The sequence below is a fragment of the Schistocerca nitens genome, chromosome 5 (genome assembly GCF_023898315.1).
Source record: "Schistocerca nitens isolate TAMUIC-IGC-003100 chromosome 5, iqSchNite1.1, whole genome shotgun sequence".
Taxonomy (NCBI): Eukaryota; Metazoa; Arthropoda; class Insecta; order Orthoptera; family Acrididae; genus Schistocerca; species Schistocerca nitens.
The window spans coordinates 597,192,567-597,211,730 of NC_064618.1; the positions used below are offsets into that span (position 1 = coordinate 597,192,567).

General features: G+C 45.2%; 1 protein-coding gene across 2 annotated transcripts in view; it reads right to left on the minus strand.

Moving 5' to 3' along the window:
* LOC126259988 (nephrin-like) overlaps window positions 1-19,164 on the minus strand; it is a 666,808-nt gene that overhangs the window by 472,300 nt on the left and 175,344 nt on the right. Inside the window, exon 1 of one of the 2 annotated variants that reach the window (XM_049957121.1) lies at window positions 15,954-16,075. The exons of the other annotated variant lie outside the window; for it this stretch is intronic. Coding sequence (XP_049813078.1) covers window positions 15,954-16,011 — 58 coding nt within the window. The 5' untranslated portion in view covers window positions 16,012-16,075. Of the gene's footprint in view, window positions 1-15,953; window positions 16,076-19,164 lie in introns of those variants that run through there. 2 annotated transcript variants of the gene reach the window in all.

A 19,164-nucleotide genomic window follows, 5' to 3' on the forward strand; every position in this document is an offset into this window, starting at 1 on the left:
TGTTTTTCTTCAACACATTACCGTTCATTCCAACGACTTTCCAAATATTTAATAAGAGCATAAAATAAACAATCGCTCAAATTTTAAAAATAAGCATTTATCCCAACTGTAACCTCAAAGTTTGACATGAACCCTTATAGCTTAGGAACAAAATGTAATCGCTAGGAAGCAAGGTGCTGAATAAAGCACATGTAGAAGCGGAGGTGACGAAACAGTTAACACATTGTATTCTCATTCGGAAGGGCATGTGTTCAGATCCCAGTCCAGTTATAAAAATTTAGGTTTTGAATGGTTTCCTTAAATTGCCTAAGACAAATACTCGGACAGATACTTGAAAAATGCAAGACTGATTTCCTTTGCCATCCTTCTTCCGTCAGAGCATATGACACTATCGTTGATGGGACGCTGAACCCTGAAATCTGTTACTACATTTTACACTACTGGCCATTAAAATTGCTACACTAAGAAGAAATGCAGATGATAAACGGGTATTCATTGGACAGATATATTATACTAGAACTGACATGTTATTACATTTTTACGCAATTTGGGTGCATAGATCCTGAGAAATCAGTACCCAGAACACCCACCTCTGACCGTAATAACGGCCTTGATACGCCTGGGCATTGAGCCAAACAGAGCTTGGATGGCGTATACAGGTACAGCTGCCCATGCAGCTTCAACACGATACCACAGTTCATCAGGAGTAGTGACTGGCGTATTGTGACGAGCCAGTTGCTCGGCTACCATTGACCAGACTTTTTCAATTAGTGAGAGATCTGGAGAATGTGCTGGCCAGGGCAGCAGTCGAACATTTTCTGTATCGAGAAAGGCCCGCACAGGACCTGCAACATGCGGTCGTGCATTATCCTGCTGAAATGTAAGGTTTCGCAGGGATCGAATGAAGGGTAGAGCCACGGGTCGTAACACATCTGAAATGTAACGTCCACTGTTCAAAGTGCCGTCAATGCGAACAAGAGGTGACCGATACGTGTAACCAGTGGCACCCCGTACTATCACGCCGGGTGATACGCCAGTATGGCGATGACGTATACACGCTTCCAATGTGCGTTCACCGCGATGTTACCAAACACGGATGTGTGTGACCATCATGACGCTGTAAACAGAATCTGGATTCATCCGAGAAAATGACGTTTTGCCATTCGTGCACCCAGGTTCGTCGCTGGGTACACCATTGCAGGCGCTCCTGTCTGTTACGCAGCGTCACGGGTAACCGCAGCCAAAGTCTCCGAGCTAATAGTCCATGCTGCTGCAAACGTCGTCCAACTGTTCGTGCAGACGGTTGTTGTTGCAAACGTCCCCACCTGTTGACACTTGGATCGAGACGTGGCTGCACGATCCGTTGCAGCCATGCGGATAAGATGCCTGTCATCTCGACTGGTAGTGATACGAGGTCAGCATGGCCCACCGATTCCTTATTTTGCTAACAGTCATTGGATCTCGACCAACGCGAACAGCAATGTCGCGATACGATAAACCGCAATCGCGATAGGCTACAATCCGACCTTTATCAAAGTCGGAAACGTGATGGTACGCATTTCTCCTCCTTACACGAGGCATCACAATAACGTTTCACCGGGCAACGCCGGTCAGCTGCTGTTTGTGTATGAGAATTCGGTTGGAAACTTTCCTTTTGGCAACACGTTGTAGGTGTCGCCACAGGCGCCAACCTTGTGTGAATACTCTGAAACGCTAATCATTTGCATATCACAGCATCTTCTTCCTGTCGGTTACATTTCGCGTCTGTAGCACGTCATCTTCGTGGTAGCCAGTGGTGTAACTATAACCTTCGAGTGCCTAACATATTATGAGTCCAGTTTTAATGCCCTGAAAACATTCTCTTTTACATTAAATCTGACTTATAAATGAACAACAGCGCACATATTACAACTTTTTATCTTATATTTTAGCTTGCATTCGCTGATTAGGTCTATCCAATGTTTATTCTCCAATGGTGATGCCGTATTACAAGTCGATAATGACCCTGTTCACACACCTCATATTGTCCAGGACTGGTTTTGTGATCACGAGGAAGTATTGTCGAATCTCCACTGCTCACCAGTATTATTTAACTCAATGTCATCGAGCCTTCGTGGTCTAGTTTGAGGAGAAAAGCGCGTGATCACTCTCCACGTGCATCATCCTTACCTTAACCTCCCACTATTTTGGAGTAAGATGGTATGATTCACTTGAAAAGCACTCAGGACCTGTATTTAATCAATGCTAAACGACTGTAAGCTGTTCTGAATGCCAACTGTTTTTCTAAATTGTGTGGGGCAAAGTAATGAGTTTTTGGTGTTTCTATTTTGCCACTTCCTCTAGATTGCAAGGGTATCTTTGAAGAGTCCGGACTAACATATGGTTCTTGAAGAGAGTCAGCAGTCTCTGCAACGGGTGCAAGGATAACAGTCTGAATAACTGATCTGGTCTTGTAACATAAGCAGTATTGATTAGCTATGTTGGTTCTTTAAAGGATTGAAAGAATGGTGGAATTACATCCGTTGTATTTGCGGAGGGTACGTGTCGTTACTGTATAAGGATAATGGCAACCACTTAGTAACATATTCTGGAGGTAACAGAGCCCTCCTCTCCCCCCCCCCCCTCCCCCTTCCGCGAACACAACAAGAAGAACCGTGACAAAGATGAGAGGAATCGATGCCCACTTATGTTTATGCTTCCCTTGTCAGATGAATCTTAATCACAATCGCCAGAGGCCGTCCGATAACTTAGGGCGACTATTTGGCTGCAATACGTCCTATCTCCGTCAGTTTTTGGCGGGATAAAAGAAGTTAGGTTGACATATTCTATGAACGAGGTTATAAACTACTGTAACCATCTTTGGCGAAATGGACACCTCGACACCTCTGTGTTTGGAGAGGAGTTGCTGCATTGCAGTTTTTGCTATTAAAAATGCGCCGAATGCATGCGAATGAACGAAATCTGTCTCCTATAGAACGCGGTGAGTACTGTGCACGCTTTCCTCAGTCACCGGAACAGCCATACAAGTTTTACAAATATATGTTGTGACGAGGGAAACGTTCTATTGCATATGATGATTGATGGTGACATTGCAATGGAAGATTACAAACACTCTGCATAACTTCAAGTAAATCCAACAAAACGACATATGTCAGTTAACTTCCAGTGAGTGTCATTCAGCATACGTGTGAATGACAAACATTAAGTTTAGAATAAAATACTCTGTTCATACAAGGCACTGAAAAGTGGAAAACACGTATACCACATTTATAAACCATTTCGTATAAGAGAATCGCCACACTAGTGGCTTAAAGACATTAGTAATCAGTAATAATAATAATTTGTAGGCATCCAGTACTCACCTAACACAGCTCAAAAGTGAATCATTAATGTAACTGTAAGCGTAAGATACGCCAGCTTTCTCATTTGAACATATTCTTTTTAGGCTTATAATTTACGCCGTAAGGTTTTCCTACTTATGGTTTCCAATAAAACTGCGATGCAGTCCATAGATCCCGAACTATATCCAGATTAAGATATCTTTCATCCTCAGGATGCCACAAACTCCTACTTTCTTGAATTAAACTCATCAGTTTCTCGTAGTCCTTATTTCGTGTTTGAGAATGTCGGCCCATTCGACCGAGAAACATCTAATTTTAATTTAATCGGCTGTCGTCCGAAGTCTGTATGTTCGGGCAATGAGACAGGCTGTGTTGTGCCCCCCGCATGTGCTAGCGTACTGATTTTAAATGATCGGCGGTCTTAGGCTGACGTCGATTGTTAACGGAAGTTAGCGACGTCGGTGCCACTGTTACGAAAGCCATAGCCTACTGAGTCGACAAACTGAAAGAGCTAGGTCCCTCTTGGACCTATGGAGGGGCAGAAAGATAGGGAGACTCCACCAGGAAGTAGAGATCCAAAACGGACCGAGTGCGGGTCTGATGTTCGGGTGGCATATTTCAGAAATCAAAGCGCCGCTGATGGTTTTCCTTCGTTCCGGCTATAGTTCCACGAATGTGTGTCACACAACTGTGGCCCTGCGGTCGCTTCATACTTGTTCTCTCTTCTTAAGCAAGCAAGTCTGTAAGCCTAATGGTGGCCTATTATTTGTACGGATGACGGGCATACGATCTTGCTGCTGTAAAGGAGCACTGACAAGGCGAAATGACCGACTCACAAGATCAAAAAAATTATTGAAATGGCTCTGAGCACTATGGGACTTAACTTCTGAGGTCATCAGTCCCCTAGAACTTAGAACTACTTAAACCTAACTAACCTAAGGACATCACACACATCCATGCCCGAGGCAGGATTCGAACCTGCGACAGTAGCGGTCGCGCGGTTCCAGACTGTAGCGCCTAGAACGGCTCGGCCACCTCGGCTGGCTCACAAGATCAGGTGGCCGTTAACGAAATTGTGTTTTAGGAGACTGCGGAGAGCTTAAACGCAAATTACTGAGACACAAAGGAGATACAGACATTGGCTGTTAGAGGACATTGATTTAAGTCAATAGGGAAAGTTGAAAATTTGTGCCGGACCGTAATTCGACCCCGGGTATTCCCGTAGCAGGCAAATGTGCTGACCACTTCGCCGTCTGGCTACACTGGTCATCACAACCGCCCATCTTCTGTCAGACCATAAATCTCAACTTATCCACACGCTACTAATGTAGTCCCTCTTGGGCATTACTGTCATTACTAGCGGCATGTGACCGGTTGCCGTGAAGAGTTCGATCCTGGTGTGCAACTGATTTATTGCACAAGAACCAAACATTCTACAGATATCACACATATACCATTGTAAAGAGAATCCCTGACAGGTTTTTTTTTTTTCATGTATACCGCCACAGCATAGTTTGGTAATTTACCGATAGTCATCGCTAGTCGCAGTCATTGCGAGTTCAGGTGCGGAGCGAGCTTTCTGTGTGTTGGAGTTAGACAAAAACAAGTGTGCTACAGCTGTTCAGCGGATAGTTAGAACCAATTACGGTAGGAAGCCACCAACAAGGAAGGCCATTTACCACTGGCGCAACAAATTCGTTACAACGGGTTGCTTTTGCCCGGCGAAGAGAAGTGGACGTCCCAGTGTGAGTGACGTGAATGTGGAGCGCGTACGAGAGACATTCCTACTTAGGCATCTTGCAGCAATGTCTGATGCCTGAAAAGCAATCTTTCAGCAGGATGGGGCTCCACTCCATTTTCATCGTGAAGTTCGTGGGTACCTGAACACGGAGCTGCCGCATCGATGGATCCGCCGTGCTACAGAAGGGGATACCTATATCATGAAATGGCATTCCCGATCACCAGATCTCACTTCGTGTGACTTTTTTCTGTGGGGAGACATATGTGCCGCCTCTAATATGTGATGTAGCAGAGCTCCGGGAGAGAATCCGGGAAGCGACTGCCAGAGTCGACGATGCCATGCTGGGACGAAAAATGGTTCAAATGGCTCTGAGCACTATGGGACTCAACTGCTGAGGTTATTAGTCCCCTAGAACTTAGAACTAGTTAAACCTAATTAACCTAAGGACATCACAAACATCCATGCCCGAGGCAGGATTCGAACCTGCGACCGTAGCGGTCTTGCGGTTCCAGACTGCAGCGCCTTTAACCGCACGGCCACTTCGGCCGGCTCATGCTGGGACGGGTATGGCAAGAATTCGGTTACCGTATTGACGTCTGCCGGGTCACTCATGGTTGCCTTATCGAATGTTTGTAAAATAAAACTTTCAGAGTTTCTCTTCCAAATGCAATATGTATGAGATCTGTACAATGTTTAATTCTTGCGCAATAAATAATTGAAGGTGTTCCCGGACTTTATATACACCCTTACAAAGTAATTGGTGCAAAGGTTTTATTTTTGTTTATTCCAGCACCACCACGAGAAAACATATGTTCTGCGTCAAACTGTAACTGGGCTCATTGCAACGTAACTGTCTTAAGGAAAGCTCACTATTTCCGTATTCATTTGGTCCCGGCAGCTTGCGTTTATGGGCTAACAACAACTTGTGTCGCTTAGAACTCATATCTTTGATTTAGTTCAATAATTAATCACCATTTATAGATTCCACTTCATCCTCATGTCACGTTTTCTGGTACTGTCGTTGTAGCCTGGTAATTGTTACATTTAAAAAGTTGTATTTTCGCACAAAATGGAATTTCTAAGTGCTATTACAGTCTGAGCCCCTTGACTATCAATCTGTTCTGTAAAAACGGCACATCAATGGCACTTTCCATTTCCGTAATATTTCCGTTGAAAGTTTTAGGTGCTTCACCCTGTGTAGTAATCGTCACGCCTAATGGTTACTTCTGTTCTGTAGGGAGGTCGGACGTTTTGTGAGAGTTGATGTTGCTCTCGAGAATGGCAGAAATCGTGATTGTGTGGAATAAAGAAATAGTAATTTACAGTTTAATGGCCGAAATTTCTTTCAAAACGGTGGTGTATGTAGGGGGAATATACCTGCGAGCTCGTCTACTCCTTTCTGAGCGAACCGAGTCGACTTGTACCCAACAGCAGCCTCAGGTGAGAATTGGACTGCGGCGGAGACAGACGGTGAGCTTGGAGATGACGCCACAGGCCTCGCTGGCAAGTTTAACCCTTTGCTACCAATTTCATTTCGAAAACATTAATGTATGGTTATTTAAATAAAAGTCCTAGTTAGAAGCAATACATTTCTCGCAATTTTTTTAAGGGGGTTGGGATTTGGGATAGGACATACAGGATTACAGAATGAGATTTTCACTCTGCAGCGGAGTGTGCGCTAATATGAAACTACCTCGCAGATTAAAACTGTGTGCCGGACCAAGACTCGAACTCGGGACCTTTGCCTTTCGCAGGCAAGTGCTCTAACAGTTAAGTTACCCAAGCACGACTCACGCCCCGTCTCCTTTCTTTCAGGTGTGCTAGTTCTGCAGGGTTCGCAGGAGAGCTTCTGTAAAGTTTGGAAGGCAGGAGACGAGGTACTGGCGAAAGTAAAGCTGTGAGGACAGGGCGTCAGTCGTACTTGGGTAGCTCACTTGTTACAGCACTTGCCCGCGAAAGGCAAAGGTCCCGAGTTTCAGTCTCGGTCCGGCACACAGTTTTAATCTGCCAGGAAGTTACACATACAGGATTGTTCATAAGTACTTCCACGGATTCAGAAGACGACTCCGCAAAAACTAAAAGGCAGATTGAAAACAGACACACATCAGTGGGCAGAGTGTCTCTCCAAGTATATAGCGCACACTACAGCTGCTCAATACGGGCTTCATTTGTGATGTGGCAAGCGTCACCGTGGATGGAAGTCGGTGACACGATGTGCCCGGTAAGGCGCGAAGGCAGTACGCTTTGCGAATCTGCTGTTAGGGTGGCCTATCTACAGGTGCGAACTGGTTCGATGTGGCAATACAGAGACGAGGGTTAACGATCAAACTAGAGGACAGCACAACCTATTAGAATTCTGCTAACCATTAGTACGCTTCCCTTGCCAGTGGGACACTGATACTTAGCGATAACATGTAACAGATTTCAACTGGCTCTCTCGTGACCTATCGTGAGACACATACGCCAAGTTGGTACTCAAAGGGTTAAAGCGAGTACACGGAGCTCATTTCTGATCCCTAGCAGAAGGTGCTGGCGGCGGCGGAGGCGCACAGTGAGCACTAGCGCGCTTGCCGGCGGCTGCGCGCAGACAAGGGTAGCGCCGCGGCCATCTGGCGCCGCTTCCTGCTGCAGCGAGCCGCCTTTGTGAGCACAATGCGGGTCGCCGCAGCGCGTGGCCGACGCCAGCCGCGTGCCCACTGGCACGGGACGCGAGGGAAATGGCGCGTGACCGCGGGGCGCTGGAGCACTGTGCGCTGCTGGTAGCGAGGGGGCAGCCTCGCTTGGATCGGAGCTGGTTAGACACCAACAAAACCTGTACGAACTGGGCTACAGAGGCTTCCGCGGTCGATGCCATGATTATTTCAGTTGTACCGCGTCATTGTATAAAATACTTTGATTGAAGACTGTAAAACCGATGTTTTCACCGTATTACAACGACCTTCCTCAGGTCAAGACTGGTTTTGGTGGAGAGAAGAAGCCTCTGTTTATTGCACACGATCGGTGTCAATGAGTCACACTCGCGAAACAATTTTGGTTCTAGAATGACGAAAGGGAGAGAATAGGAAAGAATCTGTTCGTGGATTATTGATTGATGACAGTGTGCAGATCTACGTTTGGTTTCTGGTGGGCACGTTTTCTTCCTCGTGCGGACGGAAATGCACTGACAACTCCTCTTGTTTAGGCTGTCACTAGCGAACCCGGTGGGACTACTGCCCCGCTGAATGCGGATAGCCTGCAGTACGCCGGAAGTTCGCAGCCGTCCTCGCTATAAATGTTGTCAGGCTGCTTAATAACATCAATCGCCTCTCGTCTTTTGCTTTGACGTGTCCACGACTCTTTCGTCAGCACACTGGCGTCCTAGAATAAGATAGTCTGAGCATAGTCACGGTGGTGTTCCGCATTCGCCGATTTGTTATACTGTGCTGATCGCACGTAGCATTTGTGTTCTGCTACTCGTGAGCTGGCTGGTCTCCCTGCCTCACCGTACGTAGGCAGCTCCGCACTCACAAAGTAGTCCATATACTCCTGCAGTATTTAGTTTCTTCATTGCATTCTTTATGGAATCTGTCAAGTCGTGGATCCTGTGGCTCCTGCGAAAAATCAGTTTCAAACATCGCCGGTGGATGACTTTACCTAGCCGCTCACTGACGCCTTTCACATACTGTAAGTGAACTAGCGGAAGCTTCTCTTTCTTGCCTCCTTCTTCTGTTTCATTCGTACACGTTAGACGGGACTCGTATCGGCTGATCTGAGTGGCCAAATCATTCGCTAGAATTATCGAGAATGTTCTTCAAACAAGTCGCGAACAATTGAACCAGGTGACATGGCGCATTGTCATCCATAAATATTCCATTGTTGCTTGGGAGCATGAAGTCCGTGAGTTGCTAGCAATGATCTCAAGTGGTTCAGTTAGACCACAAAACCCTGTCCATTCCATGTAAACACAGTCCACACCATTCCAGTGCCACCATCTGCTTGAGAGTGCCTTCTTGACAAATTCGGCCCACGGCTTCGTGTGGTCTGTACCTCACTCGAACACTGCTATCACCTCTTACCAACTGAAATCGGGTCCCATCTGACCATGCCACCGTTTTACATGGTCCAACCAATACGGTCAAGAGGCCAGGAGAGGCGCTGCAAGCGATGTCGTGCTGTTAGGAAAGGCTCTCGCGTCGTCTGCTGCCAAGCCTATTAACGCAAAATTTTGCCGCACCGCCCTGACAGATATGTTAGTCATACGTCCCACATTCATTTTTTTGGTTGTCTCACTCAGTGTTGCGTGCCTGTTAGCACAGACAACTCTACGAAAACGCCGTTGTCCTCGGTCGTTAAGTGAAGACCGTTGGTCGGTCGTGAGAGATAATGCCTGAAGTTTGGTATTCTCGACACATGTTGGGCATGTTGGCATATTGGATTCCCTAACGATTTCCGAAACAGAATGTCCATTCCACGTTCGAAGTCTGTTAATTCCCTTCGTGCGGCCATAATCAGGTCAGAAACCTTTTCACATGAATCACCTGAATACAAACGACAGCTCCGCTAATCCACTGTCCTTTTGTACCTCACGTGCGCGATCGTAACGCTATCTGTATATGTCGATATCGCTGTCGTATGACTATCGTCATCTCAGTGTAATGTATTGAAGCGTCTCAAATGAACATTTGTGAAACAACTCTGGTAGTAAAAAGCGTCATAAAACAACTGCACCCAACACGCGTCTACGAAGTCTGTTACGGTACCATTAAGAGCCGGAAGAGAAAACGTACCGAAAAAAACTCGTGGTGACGTCGAAATTGTGATATGATTTAAAACATACCAAAATCGTGGAAATTGTGTAATAACGGTGTGTACAAGGTTTTTTCGGAATAAAAATATGAATGAATAAAACATTTCGTACGTCTGATAATTTCAATATCCCTTAATGAGATTCTTAACATTACAGAAGCCAAATTTCATCATTACAGTTACGGAACAATGATTTTCTAAAAATTTGTTAAAAACAGCTGGCCAGTTGCCCAATCCAGCGTGCCGGATCCAGTCTCGGATGCGATAACGTAACAGATATTAAGTTGACAGGCGTCAGTGAGTTACCCGAACACATAAACTTGTCTAGGGAGGGGCAGATGAGAATCAGCGATCAGATGTAGCACTGACCGCAGTTGCCGGTTACCAAGGTAGGCCACGACTACAGCGTGTGGTGTGGGACGGACACAGAGTGTCTTTTCAAATGACGGATCACAGCAATCAAACGTTCTTTTCTTTCAGGTTTTATTAGGCAGATCTAGATTTCGGCTGGTGCCTTATCATTATCAAAGCACTATCTCATGGTATCAATGCATGTCCTAATATGTCAGCCCCCTGTTGTTCGGATTTCTGTCACGGCTCGTTCAAGAGTAGTAGTCTTGCCTAATGAAACCTGATAGAGAAGGACGGCTGATTGGTGTGCTCCATCATTTGAAGGTCGTATCGCATTCGTTGAATGTATCCACATTCCTAATGGAAGGTAACTTGATTAAGTGTCCTTGAGGACACCGCCAAAGTAATCCCCACCTGTCACTCTGTGCGGAACATAATATGCGGCCATTCCATCTTCTTACAATCACGCCACAACAGCAAAGAGGGGGAATGACCCCGTTGCGCCGGCCGGTGTGGCCGAGCGGTTCTAGGCGCTTCAGTCTGGAACCTCACGACCGCTACGGTCGCAGGTTCGAATCCTGCCTCGGGCATGGATATGTGTGCTGTCCTTAGGTTAGTTAGGTTTAAGTACTAAGTTCTAGGGGACTGATGACCTCAGATGAACTAAGTCCCATAGTGCTCAGAGCCATTTGAACCATTTTTGACATAGGCTGCGAGTTTTACACTGAGACGAAGAGGTTGGCGCAGGACAGGAATTCGTGGCGGGCCGCATCAAACCAGTCAGAAGACTGATGACCCAAAAAGTAAATAAATAAATAAATATACAGTTTTTCTTCAGTTTTCCACTACAGGTTTCACAACGACGTACATTTGTACGAAAAATAACTTTTATCAGTTTATTTCATTGAAGTAATATGAATTTTATGAAACATGTAAAATAAATCTGGCCTCATCAGTAAGCAAAGCTGTCTCAGAAACACTGGAAAGTTGTCGTGGAGTCAAATGGATGAAAATACCGCGTGAGCGACTCAGCTGTTCTGAGTTCATTTCAGAGTTTGTTGCAGTCAGTATGTGATAATATTGATTTTAGCAGTTTTAGAGATTCCATATCGTTCGCAGTGGGCTTATATGAACATTAGCTTTGCGTAGGAATCGAGTGTTTCTCGTGTGTTGCAGGAAGTGTTTGCCACTGAGTGCATCTTTGTTCTGGGAAATACCAGCAGTAAATAGCCGAGCCTGTCAGTGACTGCTTTAGGCATCACTGTAAACAAAACACTTGAGGTCTCTCGCTGTGTCACAAGCCTCAGCCCCACAAATACACAGAGAGAGTAGTACTGCGCTCTACGAAGTTAATAAGGCATGGCGACAATAATGTGTGAATGATTGTCATTTTTAGCCTTTACTTACTACCATAAGAAGATGATCTTCGACATTGTTTTATAGGATTCAACAGTTTTTTCCAGTTTTATGTTTCACCCACATTCAGTTCATATATGTGACTCTGTAAGGTTCTTCCACGCTACATAGTTGTCTTTGCCTTCTTTGTTACTCTGTAGTTTAGGACAAAAAGGTATTTGGTAATCGGGAAGGCATTTCATCGTGATAGCTGACCCACGTTTCCAAAACGCGATTATGAAAGTTATTTATTAAACTCGTATTCGTTTATAAGCAAGGTACCAAACTTGGTCGTCCCGAAACAGGATGGACGCAGAAACCATCTAATTTGTCGTCAGAGTCTGCTACCGTCATGATCTATCAAATATTATTTAAAAATGTATATGAAAGAAATGCATAAGTAGAATTTTAATGGTAGCACATCGTGAATACTAAGCTGAACGATCTTCGAATAAGAAGCACACTTGCGTGTGCGAAATACTGCGTTTCGTTTTTCGTAACTTTGCCTCTAATAACGTTAAATTGACAGAAGTGACACATTCATATTAGTGGCATATAAGCTGCGGTTAAAATTTGTGTGCCGAACCGGGACTCGAAACAATTCGTCTGCTTTTAGTAAAGATGAAATCTGGAGATTTAGCTCCGAGGAGGAGGAAGTAATTGGAAGCGAACTTTCAGCTCGCACAGGTACGAGTGGGAAAGGAAATAGACCGTGTCCTTTTGCGAGGAACCGTTCGGGCACTTGCGTCAAGCGATAGAGGGAAACAACAAAATCTAATTCGGGATGGCTGGACAGGTATCTGATGTGCTTCTTGTCTTGCAACTGAGCTATCCGATAGCTCTCATGGACCGACTCAGAGCTTCAACCTGTTGCTAAGAATCTGACATATTGTCAAACAGGAGCATGCGACTTTATAAAAGTTTCTACAGTAATTTATTATATCAAGAGTGCCTAATTACTACTACATTCACATTATCGATTACGGCAGTTTATTGCCATCGTCAGATGTAATAATTAATCAAATAACAGTTTGCCATTATATATAAAATTCAATTTATACACATTCAGAACATCACGAAATGGTACAAGGTATGTCGTCATATGATTAAGGAGGCTGAAGCTGTGTGAGGTTCAAAATGGTTCAAATGGCTCTGAGCACTATGGGACTTAACATCTGTGGTCATCAGTCCCCTAGAACTTGGAACTACTTAAACCTAACTAACCTAAGGACATCACACACATCCATGCCCGAGGCAGGATTCGAACCTGAGACCGTAGCGGTCACGCGGTTCCAGACTGAAGCGCCTAGAACCGCACGGCCACACCGGCCGGCCGCTGTGTGGGGATTAATTACAATATCTGAAGATAGCAATGAATTGCTAAAACTGGTGGTTGTAGGATTTAGGCGATGTTGACATAATAACTTATTATGCAAAGTGTAATAAGAAGTATTTCTTATTTCTAACGGTGGTAGTATGGAACAAAGAAGAAAAAAATGACGAATAACCTGAACTCTAAAACACATGTCTTAAGAGCTTTGAGCACTTGTCCATCTTATTGTGAAACTGATCTCTTCTACTGCAACCTCTTTGCTATTACGGGAGACCTGCAGGATGCAGTAAACAAATGAACTAACAAAAAGGACAATAATTGTGCAGATGTTATCGTCCGCTCTGGACATTTTTCAGCATACAGGACACGAGATCGACGGATGCTTCCATTCGTCACACTATAACAGATGACCGTATTTGCCATTTACCATGTGGAATGTAGTCTAACTTTATGCTGGTAAGTGTAAAGATAAAAATAAGATATAAAGCGTTTATCGAGACACAAACTGGCTCGATTCTATCTAAGGTATACACTGCACTTACCCGAAACTGTGAATCCGGTTTACAGCTGTATGTTGTCTTATTTTATTATATTTATGGACAATAACAGAGTAATGTGTCCTCATTTGTTTACTGCAATCTGTGGGTCGTTCGTATTATCAAATAATTTACAGTGGAAGAGACGTGTTTCACAGTAGCGAAGAGCAAAAAGTGCTTATAACTCTTAAGCTATGCGTTTTAGACCCATGTTTACTTGCTTTGGTGCATATTAGGCCTACCATCTCTCAAAATATGGAACACTTTTTTTTAATCCCCGTATAAACCCGTTGCTAGGTAATTTCGAAGAGGTGAAAAGGTTTTATTACTAAGCCGAAGCTCTGAGTCTGTCCGAAAAACGGAGTGCGATTGAACATTAGGAACTGCGCTCTGTACAAATGCCAATTATCCTGGTTCGCGTCCATGTCCAGCACACAATTTTGTCACAGATTCTGATGTGTAATGTTAATCATCATACTCGGAGTGGACGACAATATGAGAGAAACACCATAAACACTACACATTACCACGCTTGCCGGCCGGAGTGGCCGAGCGGTTCTAGGCGCTGCAGTCTGGAACCGCGCGACCGCTACGGTCGCAGGTTCGAGTCCTGCCTCAGGCATGGATGTGTGTGATGTCCTTAGGGCAGTTAGGTTTAAGTAGTTCTAAGTTCTAGGGGACTGATAACCACAGCAATTGAGTCCCATAGTGCTCAGAGCCATTTGAACCATTTTGACACCGAAGATGCGACCATTCATTCTCGTGCTCACAGTACCAGTCCTGGACGATGCGAGACGTGTGAACAGGGCCCTGTCGTCTTGGAACAAAGCCTCACCTTTCAGGAACAAACACTGTATTGTGGAATGTGCCTGATCAGCCAAAACAGTCACATAATCCTTGGCAATACTGCGGCCTTGATGAGCAGCCGTGGAGTCAATGGATACCATAACACGGCTGTTCAAATCATCACCAAAGCCCTGCCATATTTCGCTCTTAAGACGTAAAGTAGGCCATAAGTGACGATCCACAGTCCAGGTTTTGTGGCTTCTGTACCGCGTTATCCGATAACTGGAATCTGCATCACTGATGTGTGGTTTTGGAATTCCTTCTCGCTGTGTAATTCCCAGCTTATAGAGATCCCTTCGTGTTGTTTTTGTGCTGACCGGGTTGTCGAATGTGACATTCATTTCTGCAGTGACTTTCACAGTTGTCGTCTCTTAATTTTCGTCAGACTCCCCTTCAAGCCGGCCGAAGTGGGCGTGCGGTTAAAGGCGCTGCAGTCTGGAACCGCAAGACCGCTACGGTCGCAGGTTCGAATCCTGCCTCGGGCATGGATGTTTGTGATGTCCTTAGGTTAGTTAGGTTTAACTAGTTCTAAGTTCTAGGGGACTAATGACCTCAGCAGTTGAGTCCCATAGTGCTCAGAGCCATTTGAACCATTTTGAACTCCCCTTCAATGCCCGTCCGTCATGATCACTTTCGTCCGCTTTGTGACTTAGCGTATGGTATTTTCCCGCCGTCCCTGTAGCCGATGTAAGTCTTCGATACAATGCCTCTTGAAACATCAATTTTTTTTATGTTGCTGAGCAACAGACATACAGTATTTTTTAAAGTAACATTCCGCCATTTGCCTGTTTTACTGTTTATTTAAGTACAACTCAGTGTCCTGCAATACCTGTGAAAGACATAAAATCAAAAATGGTATAAAAGGCCGTATCCTGGGATGTACTTAAATAAACAGCAAACCAGTCAAATGGCGGGGTGTTCCTTCAAAAACAAGCATTCCGGTTCCCGTTAGTACGAAAGCGCCCACCATGCGAGGTACAACACTGCGACGTTAGAATTCACTTAGGTCCGCGACAGTACGCTGACAACCACAAAGATCACTTATCTGCTGATACTTGCAACGTAGTGAAAACACTGGACAGACGCCTTTCAAGGTCAAACTAAACTGCACTACCTGCAGGCTTGGCCAGTACCTGGATTTATATAAGCATGTGTTTCCGTATTTTCGTCCAACTCCTGTACATACACTGTAATATGGATGTCAGTTTAATGAGATGATAAAGTCCCATACTCCGTGACAAAGCGTAGGGGAACGATGCAGGAGACCCGCACCACCGTACTAGGCAAGGTCCTAATGCAGGTGGTTTGCCATTGCCTTCCTCCGACCGTAATGGGGATGAAGGATGATGATGATGATGATGATGACGACACAACAACACCCAGTCATCACGAGGTAAGGAAAATCCATGACCCCGCCGGGAATCGAACCCCGTGCTTGGGAAGTGAGAAGCTACCACAAGACCATGAGCAGCGGACAGTTTAACAAGAAAAAACAGGAAATATCATAATTTTTTTTTTAGAAAATTGAGCGGATATTAGCAGTTTCGTACTTAGAGGCACAAGCAAATAAAATAAGCAATAAAAGCTGAGCCGAGAGGTGAAAATCAGCTGTGTTGCACACAAACCTTCGTCCTCTGTCCAGGGGGTGGGCAGCCGTTTGTACGGTGGCATGAACCACCCCATGACGTCATCGCGCTGGGACAGGCAAGCGCTGGAGCGGTCGTTGCGAGCACGCGGCCGCTCAGAGGTCCACCACAAACTGACCACGGCTTGGCGGACGGGAACTTTTTAACTGGCGTATCCGCTCGGCTCAATGATGTCACAAACAAGCCGCTTGCCCAACGCCGCCGCCGCCGCCGCCGCCGCCGCCGCCACCGCTGCCGCCGTCGCCGCCGCCGCAGCCGCCCTCTGCGGAAATAGCCGCGGCTTCCAGGAACGAAACCACCAGTATAGCGGCAGAGCCCGGCCCCGTTTGCCGTCTCCTTCCCACGCCAGCCCTGCGGCTCGCCTTCTCTCCAGCGGCGCCCGCGGCAAATGGAAACAGAAGCGGAAGGCCCTATTCCGGTACGTCCGCTGCAGAGCCGCTGTAACCCGGACGCTACGACCGGCGTGTCCAGAGTGGAAAGGTATCACGTTGCACGCTCCGTTCCGTGCGGGCCGGCATTCCCCAGCTACGGTCTTCTCCCGGCCTGACTTAGAGCGCTGCCCAAATTAGTAGCACGGTATCGTGTTCCTCGTAAAAGCGGTAAGCGCAGCTCCCCCGACGGTAGCCTCAACCACTAGCCCACGTCAGATGCAGAAGAAGCAGGAATTTCGTTTCTTCTTCTTTACCAAATTGGGAGGAGGGCAATCTTTGTTTCTCGTACTACCTCCATTATTATTGTGGTGTGTGGGATTCTCATTTTCAGTTGCATTATAACGTATCCACTGTTTCCTGACAACAGCAAAGTACAGGATCCGATTGCAGGATAACATTTTAACACTTTTTTTAAATTAATAATATTTTTTATATTTCGCAAAGATTACAAATACAACGCAGTTCAAGAAACATACAGCATAAACAAGAATGCGTTGCAATTCAGGTGCGAGAAATGACATAATCAAAGTGGCAGCTGTACTTATCTAGGCATTGTTAAGGCGACTGAAAAAATTGTCATTATTCCTTTCAAACATAGCAAGCGGAATTTCTCGACGAATGACGTCTAATAGAACTTCGAGAGCCGTTGGTTTTCCAAAGTAAACCAGAGATTTCTGGTAGCTCAATAAGAAATAATGGGACGGAGAAAAATCCGGAGATCGAGTAGACCACACTCCACGTGCCCATGCAAAGAAATGAGGCGATCTAGAAGATGTTTCTTTAGAAAAGCCATGGGTAGTTTTGAGGTATGGGAAGTAGCCCCGTCCTACTGAAAGCAAATATAACCAAAGTAAATGTGATATCTTCTCAATTCTGACAAAAAAATATCGCAACATCGTAAGGTAACATTGTGAGTTCACAGTCACAATGCGACCATTTTCTCGGAAAAAGTAGGGCCCACTGATGGAAAACTGGGCCTGTCGTGGAGTTTCCATGAATTATTTTCCTGCCAGTACCGGTAACTTCGTTTGTTCACAGCATCCTATAAGTGAAAATGAGCCTCATCACGCGCTGTTTGTTCAAAAATTGTTCAAATGGCTCTGAGCACTATGGGACTCAACTTCTGAGGTCATCAGTCCCCTAGAACTTAGAACTACTTAAACCTAATTAACCTAAGGACATCAGACACATCCATGCCCCAGGCAGGATTCGAACCTGCGACCGTAGCGGTCCCGCGGTTCCTGACTGTAGCGCCTAGAACCGCTCGGCCACTCCGGCCGGCGCTGTTTGTTGTTGCGGTCTTCATTCCCAAGACTTGTTTGACCCACCTCTCCAGGCTACTCTAACCTGTGTGAGCCTCTTTATCCCCGAATATCGACCGCACCCTACATCCTTCTGAATATGCTTACAGTATTCATCTCTTGGTCCTCCTCTAAGATTCTTACTCCTCCACCATTCCCTCCAGTACTAAATTGGTGATCTCTTGATGTCTCTGAATGTGTCATATAAACCAATCCCTTCTTTTGGTCAAAGTGTGCCACAAATTTCTTGTCTCTTCCCGTTCTGGTGAGTACCTTCTCATTAGTTGCGTGATCTACGGAAATAATCTTAAACATTCTCCTACAGCGCCATATTTCAAAAGCTTCTGTTCCCTTCTTGTCTAAATTGTTTATGGTATGAGTGTCACTTCCATACATGTTACACTTCAGATACTTTCAGAAAAAATTTCCTAGCACTTAATTGTATTTTCGGTGTTAACAAATTTCTCTTTCTCATAAATACTTTTCTAGCCATTTCTAGTCTACGTTTTATATCCTCTCTATTCTGGCCATCGTAAGTTATTTTTCTGCCAAAATATCTAAACCCATCTACTGCTTTAAGTGTCTCCTTTCATAATCCAAATCACTTGCGTCACCTTATCGGATTCGACTGCATCCCATTTTCCTTGTTTTGCTTTTGTTGACGTTAATTTATATGCTTCCTTTCAGGACAATGTCCATTCTGCTCAGCTGCTCTACCAAGCTGTGCCGCGTGGGATTAGCCGAGCGGTCTAAGGTGCTGCAGTCATGGACTGTGCGGCACGTCCCGGCGATGGTTCGAGTCCTCCCTCGGGCATGAGTGTGTGTGTTTCTCCTTACGATAATTTAGGTTAAGTAGTGTGTAAGCTTAGCTATTAAGTCCTATAAGATTTCACACACACACCAAGCTGTTTGCCATCTTTGACAGAATTGCAGTGTCATTGGCAAACCTCGAAGTTTTTTATTTCTTTTCCATAAACTTTAATTCCTACTCTATATTTTTCTTTGGTTTTCTTTACTCCTTGTTCAACGTACAGATTGAATAACATCGGGGATAGGCTACATACAGCCCTGTCTGACTCCCTTCTCAGTCACTGCTTCCATTCACGCCCCTAGAATCTTAAAACTGCCGTTTGATTTCCATACAAGTTGTAAATACCTTTCGCTTCGTATAAATTATCCCTGCTGGCTTCAGAATTTTAAGGAAAATATTCCAGTCAACATGGTCAAAGCCTTTCTCTAGGTCTACAAATGCTATAAACGTAGGTTTGTCTTTCGTTAACGTATCTCGAATGTAAGTGGTAGGGTAAATATTGGCTCGCGTGTTCCTACATTTCTCCGGAATCCAAACTGATCTTCCTCGAAGTCGGCTTTTACCATGTTTTCCGTTCTTCTGTACGGGATTCGTGTTGGTATTTTGCAGCCACGACTTATTAAACTGAAAGTTCGGTAATGGTCACA